The sequence below is a fragment of the Ranitomeya variabilis genome, chromosome 4 (assembly GCF_051348905.1).
Source record: "Ranitomeya variabilis isolate aRanVar5 chromosome 4, aRanVar5.hap1, whole genome shotgun sequence".
In the NCBI taxonomy this organism is placed as follows: Eukaryota; Metazoa; Chordata; class Amphibia; order Anura; family Dendrobatidae; genus Ranitomeya; species Ranitomeya variabilis.
The window spans coordinates 401,367,880-401,379,582 of NC_135235.1; the positions used below are offsets into that span (position 1 = coordinate 401,367,880).

Consider the following 11,703-nt stretch of genomic DNA (forward strand, 5'->3'; position numbering starts at 1 on the left):
CTAGTACCACATATTGTAAATGCTTTTTGTAGCCATCCAAGAGTCTTTCAATTCTCGTTTGAGGGATTTTCATCCATTCTTCCTTGGAAAATTCTTACAGTTCTGTGAGATTCCTGGGTCGTCTTGCATGCACTGCTATTTTGAGGTCTGACCTCCGATTTTCAGTGATGTTCAGATCAGGGAACTGTGAGGGCCATTGTAAAACTTTCAGCTTGCGCCTTTTGAGGTAGTCGGTTTTGGATTTTGACATGTGTTTAGGATCATTATCCATTTTCAGAAGCCATCCTCTTTTAAACTACAGCTTTATTACTGGTGGTGTTATGTTTGCAACAAGAATTTGTTGAAATTTAATTGAATACATTCTTCCCTCTACCCATGAAATGTTTTCTGTGCCATTGGCTGCAACACAACCCCAAAGCATGATTGATCCACCCCCATGCTTAACGGTTGGTGAGATGTTCTTTTCCTGAAATTCTGTGCCCTTTTTTCTTCATACATATCTTTGATCATTGTGGCCAAAGAGTTCTATATTAACCTCATCGGACCACAGGACTTGTTTCCAAAATTCGTCAGGCTTGTTTATATGTTTTTTTGCGTTCTTCTGACACTGAATTTTATGATGAGGACACAGGAGAGGTTTTCTTCTGATGACTCTTCCATGAAGGCCATATTTGTGCAGGTGTCTCTGAACAGTACAACAATGTACCACGGCATCAGAGTCTGCTAAATCTTTCTGAAGGTCTTTTGCAGTCAAACGGGGGTTGTGATATGCCTCTCTAGCAATCCTACGATCAGCTCTAACAGAAATTTTGCTTGGTCTTCTAAACCTTATCTTGCCCTCCACTATTCTTGTTAACTGCCAATTTTTTATTGCATTTTGAAAAGAGGAAAGGGCAACTTGAAAATGCTTTGCTATCTTCTCATAGCCTACTCCTGCTTTGTGGGCCGCCACCATTTTCACAATGCTAGGCAGCTACTTAGAACAAACCATGGCTGTTGTTTTTTGGCACAAGCTTAGAGGAGGTCGGTTTTGAAAAGGCTGGGAAATTTGACCCACCTGGCCTTTCCTAACTATGATTATGAACACGCCGTAACCCTAACGGGCTATTTAAAGCCTGAAAACTAGGTAAAAGTTGTCTATGCACACAAATTTCCAAAGGTGCCCAAACTTTTGCATCTTCCTATTTTCTTTTTTGTAATTTTTAAAATGTAAAAAATGAAATGTGTAATTTTTTACCTTAGCCATTTTAGAGATCACTTCATCTTCAACTTGCCTAACTGTTCACAATAACAGTAATTTTGACCAGGGGTGCCTAAACTTTTACAAGCCACTGCATCTACAGATAACTAGTATTGTGTATTACTATATTATTTGGGTAGTTTAAAAAGTTATAAAATCCTTTTTATTCTCAACAGTTGACCGCAGCAAGTTGTTAGACGGACAGCTTGTTTCATCTCCAAATTGTGAAATTGAAGATAACATTAAACAGCATTTTCCAGAAGAATTATATACTGTCCCAAGTGTACACCCAGGGTTTTTCAATGCACAAGAGTTCTCGGAGTACTGTTTTCAAGAGGACATTTCACCTATTCATTCATCTGATGTGACACAGTGTTCAGGACATAAAAATGGTCAATTGTTTTCATGTTCTGAGTGTGGAAAAGTTTTTAGCCAGAAGTCAAATCTTTTTAGACACAAAAGAACACACACAGGAGAGAAGCCGTTTTCATGTGATAAGTGCAACAAATCTTTTACTCAGCAGACACATCTTGTGGAACATCAGGTATTTCACACGGGGGAAAAGCCTTTTTCATGTTCTACATGTGGAAAACGTTTTACCCACAGAGCTATTCTTTATAGACATCAACGAATTCACATTGGTGAAAGGCCTTTTACATGTGATGAATGTGGTAAATCTTTTTCTTATAAATCGTACCTGGTAGAACATCAGAGATTTCACATGAGGGAGAAACCATACTCCTGTTCAGAATGTGGAAAATCTTTTGGCAAAAAATCTGTTCTTGTTAAACATTTAAGACTTCACTCAGTGCAGAATCAGTTTACGTGTCCAGAATGTGGGAAATGTTTTACCAACAAATCGATGTTTGGGAAACATCAAAAAATTCACACAGGTGAGAAACCATATTTGTGTTTAGAATGTGGGAAATGTTTTGCCAAGAAGTCAGTTCTTGTTGACCATCAAAGAACTCACACAGGAGAAAGACCGTATCCATGTTTGGAATGTGGGAAATGTTTTTCAAAGAAATCGGGTCTTGTGAAACATCATCGCACTCACACAGGGGAGAGGCCTTTTCCATGTTCAGAATGTGGGAAATGTTTTTCACAGAAATCTGGTCTTGTTAAACATCAAAAAATTCATACATTGGAGAATTCAGTTTCATGTTTGGATTGTGAGAATGGTAATACCTGTATCCACCCTGAAAGACATGAAATTCCTAATGAGGATAGACCATTTGCATGTTCAGAATGTGGAAAAGGGTTTACCCAGAAAGCATATCTTGTTAAACATCAGAAAATTCATACAGGAGAGAAGCCATTTTCATGTTCAGAATGTGAGAAACGTTTTTTGCTGAAAGATCATCTAGAGCGACATCAGAGAATTCACACAGGGGAGAAGCCATTTTCATGTTCAGAATGTGGTAGGTGTTTTACACAGAAAAAATCTCTTGTTCAACATCATAAAATCCACACTGGTGAGAAACCGTTTTCATGCTTAGAATGTGGAAAATGTTTTACACGTAAATGTCAGCTAGAAATACACCAGAGAAGTCACACAGGGGAAAAGCCTTTTTTATGTTCGGAATGTGGTAAATTTTTTATTCAAAAATCTGATCTTGTCCGACATCAGAAAATTCATCCAGATGGAAAGTCCTCAAAAATTGGGAATGATGAACTTCGTCTGAGAAAAGACCGAGAAGAACGGCCATTTTTATGTTCAGAATGTGGGAAATGCTTTGCTCGGAAATCAGTTCTTGTTAAGCATCAAAAATTTCACACAGGAGAAAAACCGTATTCTTGTTCAGAATGTGGGAAATGTTTTACTATGAAATCGGGGCTTGTTGCACATCAGAAAATCCATACAGGAGTGAAGCCGTTTTCATGTTCAGACTGTGGAAAATGTTTTACACGTAAATCTCAACTTGAGATGCATCAAAGAACTCATACAGGAGAGAGACCATTTTCATGTTCGGACTGTGGAAAATGTTTTATCCAGAGATCAGATCTTATTAGACATCACAGAATTCACACACCTTCAAGTGTCTCTCAACTTCCCAAGCTCTCTATCTTGAATAGTTTTTCCATTGATCCGCTACACTCACAAATTATAGTTACATGACAAGCACGGTATATACATGCCTCAAGGTAAAAAAGAGGGGTACAAAATTCAGCACTATTGAGTCCAATTTATTAAAATTGTATGACAGAAGAACTGGTCTTATTACTAATTATGTCAAATCAGAGTTGTAGTTTTAATTTTTTGTCAAATACTCTGAAAAAAGAAAAGCTAAGTGCAGATTGGTTGTTATTGGCAACAAGTTTTCTGGTCAAAGTTTTATTAAATGCGGTCCATTGCCTTTTAATGAGTCATATTGAATCTCACAATTTTGTGTTTAAAGAGGTTCGCCAGTGTCTTTTTTTAATGACGTTTTCGCAAACTGAACACCACTGCTGTCCATAATGCGTCTACTGTTGAAGGCACTTGTAACCCGATCAATCCATCAGCCTCCTCCAATTGTAAAACAGCTGACATAAGAAAACAACTGCTTTTCTATTGGGGAGGCTGATGATCTAGTCACATGTTTCTCAATCAGTAGTTATTTTATGGACAAAATTGCTGTTCAGTTAGTGAGGAAATCTGAACGGAGAAAGTGTACAATTAGCGGTGAGTAGTGGAGACTGCCAGGGCTCAAGAATATTGAGAACTATATTGCTGCATGTTTTGTAGTTTTCAGTGATCGCACGACGGTTGCGACGTGTGTCAATGCGTCGCAGATGCGTCGCTAATGTTAGTCAAGGCAGGAAAAACGCATCCTGCAAGCACTTTTGCAGGATGCGTTTTTTCGGCAAAACGACGCATTGCGAGAGTACTGCAGTTAACGCCAGTGTGAAAGTAGCCTAAGAAGTGGCCATTTGCCAAGTGGCCAACAGTACACTCTGCAAAAAAAAAAAAAAAAGAGTGCACTGTTGAGCTTGAAACTTTGACCTGGATGTCCACAGAAGACCACAATAGTAGGTGATCGTAAAATCTTTTCCATAGTAAAGAAAAACCCTTTCACATCATCAACCCAAGTGAAGAACACACTCCAGTAATTTGGCGTTTAAATATCTAAGTCTACCAGACTAGGTAACTAGTGTTTATTGACAATGTGACAGAAGCAACCAAATGAATTCTGAAGTGTAGAGGGCTATACTTTCTGCTCAGATTGATCAAATGCAGCAAGGTTGATTGGACAGTGCTTCAGTACAGATGGACAATGATCCAACACTTAATGCAAAACCAACCCAGACGTTTAGTAAGGCAAAGCAGTGGAATATTCTGCAATGACCAAGTCGGTTAATAACGGCTCATTACAGGGATGAATATGCGGCTCCACCCCTATGGGAGGTGGAGCCGCATATTCATCACTGTAATGAGCGGTACCACGTGACCGCTCACACAGGACAAGCTGCCGGCGCTGAGAGGAAGCATCGCGGGAGCTGGGTGAGTATTTTAATGCCAGCGGGCGGGCGCACAGGGGGTGGGAGGCGGGAGGTGACCAGGAACTTTATTTTAATCACAAAAAAAATAAAAAAACCTTGATTTTTCATTCCTCTCCAGCGAACGCTGCTGGGGAGAAGGAATGAATGCCGGCTTCAGCACCACACGCAGGGGGGACAGCTCTTAACTCTAGCGCTGTCTCCTGCATGGTCCGTGTGGTCCTCAGTTGGCACACGGACAGCATCAGTGTGCGGTACGTGTTTACACGGACCCATTGACTTTAATGGGTCCGTGTGATCCGTGCGCTCCCACGAACACTGACATGTCTCCGTGTTTTGCAAACGGACACACGGTCCGTGAAAACACGCTGACATGTGCAGAGACTCATTTATTTTAATGTGTCTACGTAAGTCAGTGTCTTCGGTACGTGAGGAAACTGTCACCACACAAGTTACGGAGCCACTGACGTGTGAAACAGGCCTTAGGGTTGGGGCTAAGTTAGGGTTTGGATTACATTTAGGGTTGGGGTTAGGGGTGTGGGTAGGGTTATAGTTGGGATTAGGGTTAGGGGTGTGTTTGGGTTAAGGTTTCAGTTAGAATTGGGGGGTTTCCACTGTTTAGGCACATCAGGGGCTCTCCAAACGTGACATGGCGTCCATTCTCAATTCCAGCCAATTCTGCGTTGAAAAAGTAAAACAGTGCTCCTTCCCTTCCGAGCTCTCCCGTGCACCCAAACAGGGGTTTACCCCAACATATGGGGTATCGGCGTACTCAGCACAAATTGGACAACAACTTTTGGGGTCCAATTTCTCCTGTTACCCTTGGGAAAATACAAAACTGGGGGCTAAAAAATAATTTGTGTGGAAATTTTTTTTTATATTTTCTCGGCTCTGCGTTATAAACTGTAGTGAAACACTTTCTCACAGCACATCTAGATAGTTACATAGTTATTAAGGTTGAAGGAAGACTTTAAGTCCATCTAGTTCAACCCATAGCCTAGCATGCCCTAACATGTTGATCCAGGGGAAGGCAAAAAAAACCCATGTGGTAAGAGTAAGCTCCATCATGGGGAAAAAAATTCCTTCCCGACCCCACATACGGCAATCAGACTAGTTCCCTGGATCAACGCCTTATCAAGGAATCTAATATATATACCCTGTAATATTATACTTTTCCAGAAAGTTATCCAGTCCCCTCTTAAATTGAAGCAATGAGTCACTCATGACAACATCATACGGCAGAGAGTTCCATAGTCTCACTGCTCTTACAGTAAAGAATCCGCGTTCGTTATTATGCTTAAACCTTTTTTCCTCCAGACGTAGAGGATGCCCTCTTGTCCCTGTCACCGGTCTATGAATAAAAAGATCAACAGAAAGGTCTTTGTACTGTCCCCTCATATATTTATACATTAACATAAGATCACCCCTTAGTCTTCGTTTTTCCAAACTAAATAGCCCCAAGTGTAATAACCTATCTTGGTATTGCAGACCCCCCAGTCCTCTAATAACCTTGGTTGCTCTTCTCTGCACCCGCTCCAGTTCAGCTATGTCTTTCTTATACACCGGAGACCAGAACTGTGCACAGTATTCTAAGTGTGGTCGCACTAGTGACTTGTATAGAGGTAAAATTATGTTCGCCTCATGAGCATCTATGCCTCTTTTAATGCATCCCATTATTTTATTTGCCTTTGCAGCAGCTGCCTGACACTGGCCACTGAATGAGTTTGTCATCCACCCATACACCCAGGTCTTTTTCATTGACGGTTTTGCCCAAAGTTTTAGAATTAAGCACATAGTTATACATCTTATTACTTCTACCCAAGTGCATGACCTTACATTTATCCCCATTAAAGCTCATTTGCCATTTATCAGCCCAAGCTTCTAGTTTACATAAATCAGCCTGTAATATAAAATTGTCCTCCCCTGTATTGATTACCCTGCAGAGTTTAGTGTCATCTGCAAATATTGAAAGTTCCTTGGGGGTCTTGTTTCCAATATGGGGTCACTTGTAGGGGGTTTCTTCTGTTTGGGTACATCAGGGGCTCTGCAAACGCAATGTGACGCCTGCAGACCATTCCATCTAAGTCTGCATTCCAAACAGCTCCTTCTCTTCCGAGCTCTGCCATGCACTCAAACGGTGGTCCCCCCCCACATATGGGTCATCAGCCTGCTCAGGACAAATTGGACAACAACTTTTGGGGTCCAATTTCTCCTGTTACCCTTTGGAAAATACAAAACTGGGGGCTAAAAAATAATTTTTGTGGAAAAAAAGAATTTTTATTTTCACGTCTCTGCGGTATAAACTGTAGTGAAACACTTGGAGGGTCAAAGAGTTCCTTAGGGGGTCTTCTTTCCAAAATGGTGTCACTTGTGGGGGGTTTTAATGTTTAGGCACATCAGGGGCTCTCCAAACGCGACACGGTGTCCTATCTCAATTCCAGTCAATTTTGCATTGAAAAGTCAAACGGCGCTCCTTCCCTTCCGAGTTCTGCCATGCGCCCAAACAGTGGTTTACCCCCACATATCGGGTATCAGCGTACTCAGGACAAATTTTACAACAACTTTTTGGGTCCGATTTCTTCTGTTACCCTTGGGAAAATAAATTGGGGGCGAAAAGATCATTTTTGTGAAAAAATATGAGTTTTTATTTTTACGGCTCTACATTATAAACTTCTGTGAAGCACTTGGTGGGTCAAAGTGCTCACCACACATCTAGATAAGTTTCTTAGGGGGGGTCTACTTTCCAAAATGGTGTCACTTGTGGGGGGTTTCAATGTTTAGGCACATCAGGGTCTCTCCAAACGCGGCATGGCGTCCCATCTCAATTCCAATCAATTTTGCATTGAAAAGTCAAATGGCGCTCCTTCCCTTCCGAGCTCTGCCATACGCCCAAACGGTGGCTTACCCCCACATATGGGGTATCAGCGTACTCAGAACAAATTGCACAACAACTTTTGTGGTCCAATTTCTTCTGTTACTCATGGGAAAATAAAAAAATGGGGGCGAAATATCATTTTTGTGAAAAAATATGATTTTTTATTTTTACGGCTCTGCATTATAAACGTCTGTGAAGCACTCGGAGGGTCAAAGTGCTCAACCACACATATAGAGAAGTTCCTTAGGTGGTCTAGTTCCAAAATGGTGTTACTTGTGGGGGATTTAAATGTTTAGGCACATCAGGGGCTCTCCAAACGCGACATGGCGTCCTATCTCAATTCCAGTCAACTTTGCATTGAAAAGTCAAACGCGCTCCTTCCCTTCCGAGCTCTGCTATGCGCCCAAACAGTGATTTACCCCCACATATGGGGTATCAGCGTACTCAGGACAAATTGCACAACAACTTTTGGGGTCCAATTTCTCCTGTTACCCTTGGGAAAATAAAACAAATTGGAGCTGAAGCAATTTTTTTGTGAAAAACAGTTAAATGTTCATTTTTTTAAACATTCCAAAAATTCCTGTGAAACACCTGAAGGGTTAATAAACTTCTTGAATGTGGTTTTGAACACCTTGAGGGGTGCAGTTTTTAGAATGGTGTAACACTTGGTTATTTTCTATCATATAGACCCCTCAAAGTGACTTCAAATGTGATCTGGTCCCTAAAAAAAAATGGTGTAAAAATGAGAAATTGCTGGTCAACTTTTAACCCTTATAACTCCCTATCAAAAAAAAAAAATGTTGGTTCCAAAATTGTGCTGATGTAAAGTAGACATGTCACACAAAATACCTAATAAGTAACATTTCCCACATATCTGTGATTTAAGGGCATAAAAATTCAAAGTTGGAAAATTGCAAAATTTTTGCCACATTTCCGTTTTTTTCACTAATGCAGGTAATATCAAAGAAATTTTACTACTATCATGAAGTACAATATGTCACGAGAAAACAATGTCAGAATCATCAGGATCCGTTGAAGTATTCCAGAGTTATAACCTCATAAAGGGACAGTGGTGAGAATTGTAAAAATTGGCCCAGTCATTAACGTGCAAACCACCCTTGGGGGTAAAGGGGTTAAACTGGTTATTTTTTCTCAACTCCTTTTTAATTAAACCTGAAAGTCTACACTTCAATTGCATCTCAGTTGTTTCATTTTCGATAAAGAGTAGCATACAAAGCCCAAACCAGGAAGATTCGTTCACTGTCCAAATATTTCTTGACCTACTGTAACTGTATGTGTAAAATAAGAAAATGTAATCTACCATGTTTGTTGCACTCTTCTTTTTGGGAACTATTTGTGGTGTCTAAATACTTACTATAAATCTGCAAAAAAAATCCATGTTGGATTTATTTTCTAAAATGGGGTCTCTTTTGGGGAATTTCCACAGTACTGATACCTCACGGGGACCGCAAATGCAACCAGGTGCCTGAAACCAATTCCAGCTAAATCTATGCACCAAATGGCACTTCCTAAGCCCTGTAGTATGACCAATCAATAGTGTATATCCACATATAAGCTACACGCAAGCTACTTTTTTTTCCTTATTACATTGTGTAAAGATAAAAAATAAAATGAAATTAAATCTTTTTTTAAAGAATAGAATTTTTCATTGCCCAATGCTGTAAAAACCTATGAAACATCTGTGAAAGAGTCCACTTTCCTCCTAAATGAATTGCTTGAGAGATATGATAACAATATTTTTTGCTCTTCTGGCTCTTCAGGGGCTCTGCAAATGTGAAATGCTGTTAACAAAGTATTTCAGCAAAATCTGTGCCATGGCATATGCCCAAACATTTTTTTCTATGTTATCTGAATGCAATGTGGAATGCTTTGAGGAGTGCCAATTTATTTTTTATAAGGTAATGTCTTAATAAACCCCTCAAAACCACTTCAAATATGAATTGTTTCCTAAAACTATAGGTTTTGAAATCTTTGTTCCAATGTGAAAACTTATTCTAGCATTCTAAAAAGACAAATGTTTGTTTTTAAAAAATGCTGCCGTAGACACGACAAAATATATTTACTAACTATGCTGTGTGACATGACATTATGACTGTCTATATCTTCTTTGAAGGAAGAAAAATTAAAAGTTTGAATGTTGCTTTTATTTTAAGTATTTAATATAAATGAAAGAAGGCAAAACCAAGACTAAAATTTACCGCTAACAAAAAGTACAATATTTGATTTAAAAAAAACTGGGATATGTAGAATCATTGCAGTTATAACAATGTAAAATAACATGTTTGATTTGAAAAATGGGGTGCTGTCAAAAAGGCCAAAGCTGGCTGCATTGTGAAGGGGTAACGTAGGGCGTTGTGTTTTGGTGACAAATGCCGATTCACTAATTTGTAAATAAAAGCCGTAAAACACTGTTCGGCATGCTCGGTGCTGGCATTGTGTTTGTTAAAAAAAAAAAAACGCAGGAGGTCATTCTGTGAAAACCTAGTCTTTGCATCAAAGTATTTAAGATCCATTTTTTTTTCATTCCATGTAAAATATTTGGAAGTGCTCGCTGTTAATATTCTTGTGCCAATATTCTGGGTTCATCTAATTTAACCATTAATAAATGATTTTGTTGATATGAATAGCCATCTCATTAGTAACCTTGAAACAATGTATCTAAGGAATTTTGATTGTACATAGATTATATTGTTATTGTATAATAAAGAATAAAATGTCCTTTTTTTCTGCATTTTTATTTCCACAACTGTCAGAGTAACTTCTTTCAGACAAGGGTGTCTTCCGTGGGTTCCTGTGATTTAAAGGAAAGGTGCCAGCAAAAAAAAACTTATTTTCAACAATTGAAAAAATGTGAAGTATTAATGTTTTCATTTAAAAAAAGAGATAAGAGAGGATGAAGTTTAGGATCACAGTGAAGAGCCATTTTGTTGGTGACTGCCAGTGATACTGACAAGTAGACAGTCACCAAGGATAGCCGGCACCACCGATTTTGTTAGTTGGTGCTGCTCGCTGTATCATAAGCTGGGGTTAGATACGTGAAGTGTATCATGTGCTGCGATTAGATACGCTTATGGATCACTCACACTTACAAATAAATAGGACAATTGCAAGCCGATAAAAAATCAAATTAAATAATCGGTAACCATAAGCACTCAATCAACAGTCCGTTGTAGATAAAGCAAAATATTTTTTATTTTGGGAATTCACAGCCGAAAATGAGCAGAACACAAAGTATCTCAAAATTTCGACCTTTATGACCTTTTTTAAGGATTTTCTGCATAACGGAAATATAAATGGATCGCCCCCAGGCGCAGGGCAGTGGGGTACTCGGTACCGGGCCCCTCTGTCTCAGTTCTGGGGATGTCACGGTGGCCCGACCCGGTCCGTGGCCCTGCTTAGGCTAGGTTCACATTGCGTTAGTGGGTGATCGCTAACGGACAGCGTTGCACGGCGAAAATGTCGCAATTAACGCCGTGCAACGGGTCCGTTAGCGCACCCATTGACAGCAATGTAAATTTCGCCTGTAGCGCAAAACTAGCGCGAGCCTTTTTCGGCTCACGCTAGCAATGTGCCGTTCTTTTGTAGCGCGCCTCGGACGCTGCTTGCAGCGTCCGCGGCACGCCCGAGGTCCTTTCCCTGCGAGAGCGGGGACGTTAGCGCGACCCCTAAACAAGGCCCCTACAAAAACATTGCGTTAGCGCAATCCGCTAGCGCTAAACGGATTGCCCTAACGCAATGTGAACCTAGCCTAAGGGGGATGCCCAATTAAAGGATGTAGTTTGTCAAGTGTTCGTGACGCCACCTGTGGTGTTCGGTCAGGGTGACCGACGCTGCTTAGGGGTCCACTGGGGTGATGTTATGGCAGCTAGATGGTGTACCCTCCCACAGGTGAAGTATGTCCCCAGGGCTTCCCAGTAAGGTAAATGATGATGGTATAGGTTGCAGTAAATAACGAGGACACAGGGTTGCAGTCTCTTTACCTTTTACTGTAGACTTCAGCGTCCACAATCCAGAGCACTGCTAACAGGGCTAGTTGAATCAGGCTGGTCCAAAGGCACATCCAGAGTTCCCTTTGCAGGTGGAAATC

At 40.3% G+C, this 11,703-nt stretch overlaps 1 protein-coding gene across 2 annotated transcripts in view; it reads left to right on the top strand.

Moving 5' to 3' along the window:
- LOC143764901 (uncharacterized) overlaps window positions 1–9,014 on the top strand; it is a 50,602-nt gene extending 41,588 nt beyond the window's left edge. For both annotated transcript variants that reach the window (XM_077250991.1, XM_077250990.1), the window contains exon 10: window positions 1,417–9,014. In XM_077250991.1, the coding sequence (XP_077107106.1) occupies window positions 1,417–3,359 (1,943 nt within the window). In that variant the 3' untranslated portion in view covers window positions 3,360–9,014. The remainder of the gene's footprint in view (window positions 1–1,416) is intronic.
- The last annotated feature ends 2,689 nt before the right edge of the window (window positions 9,015–11,703 follow it).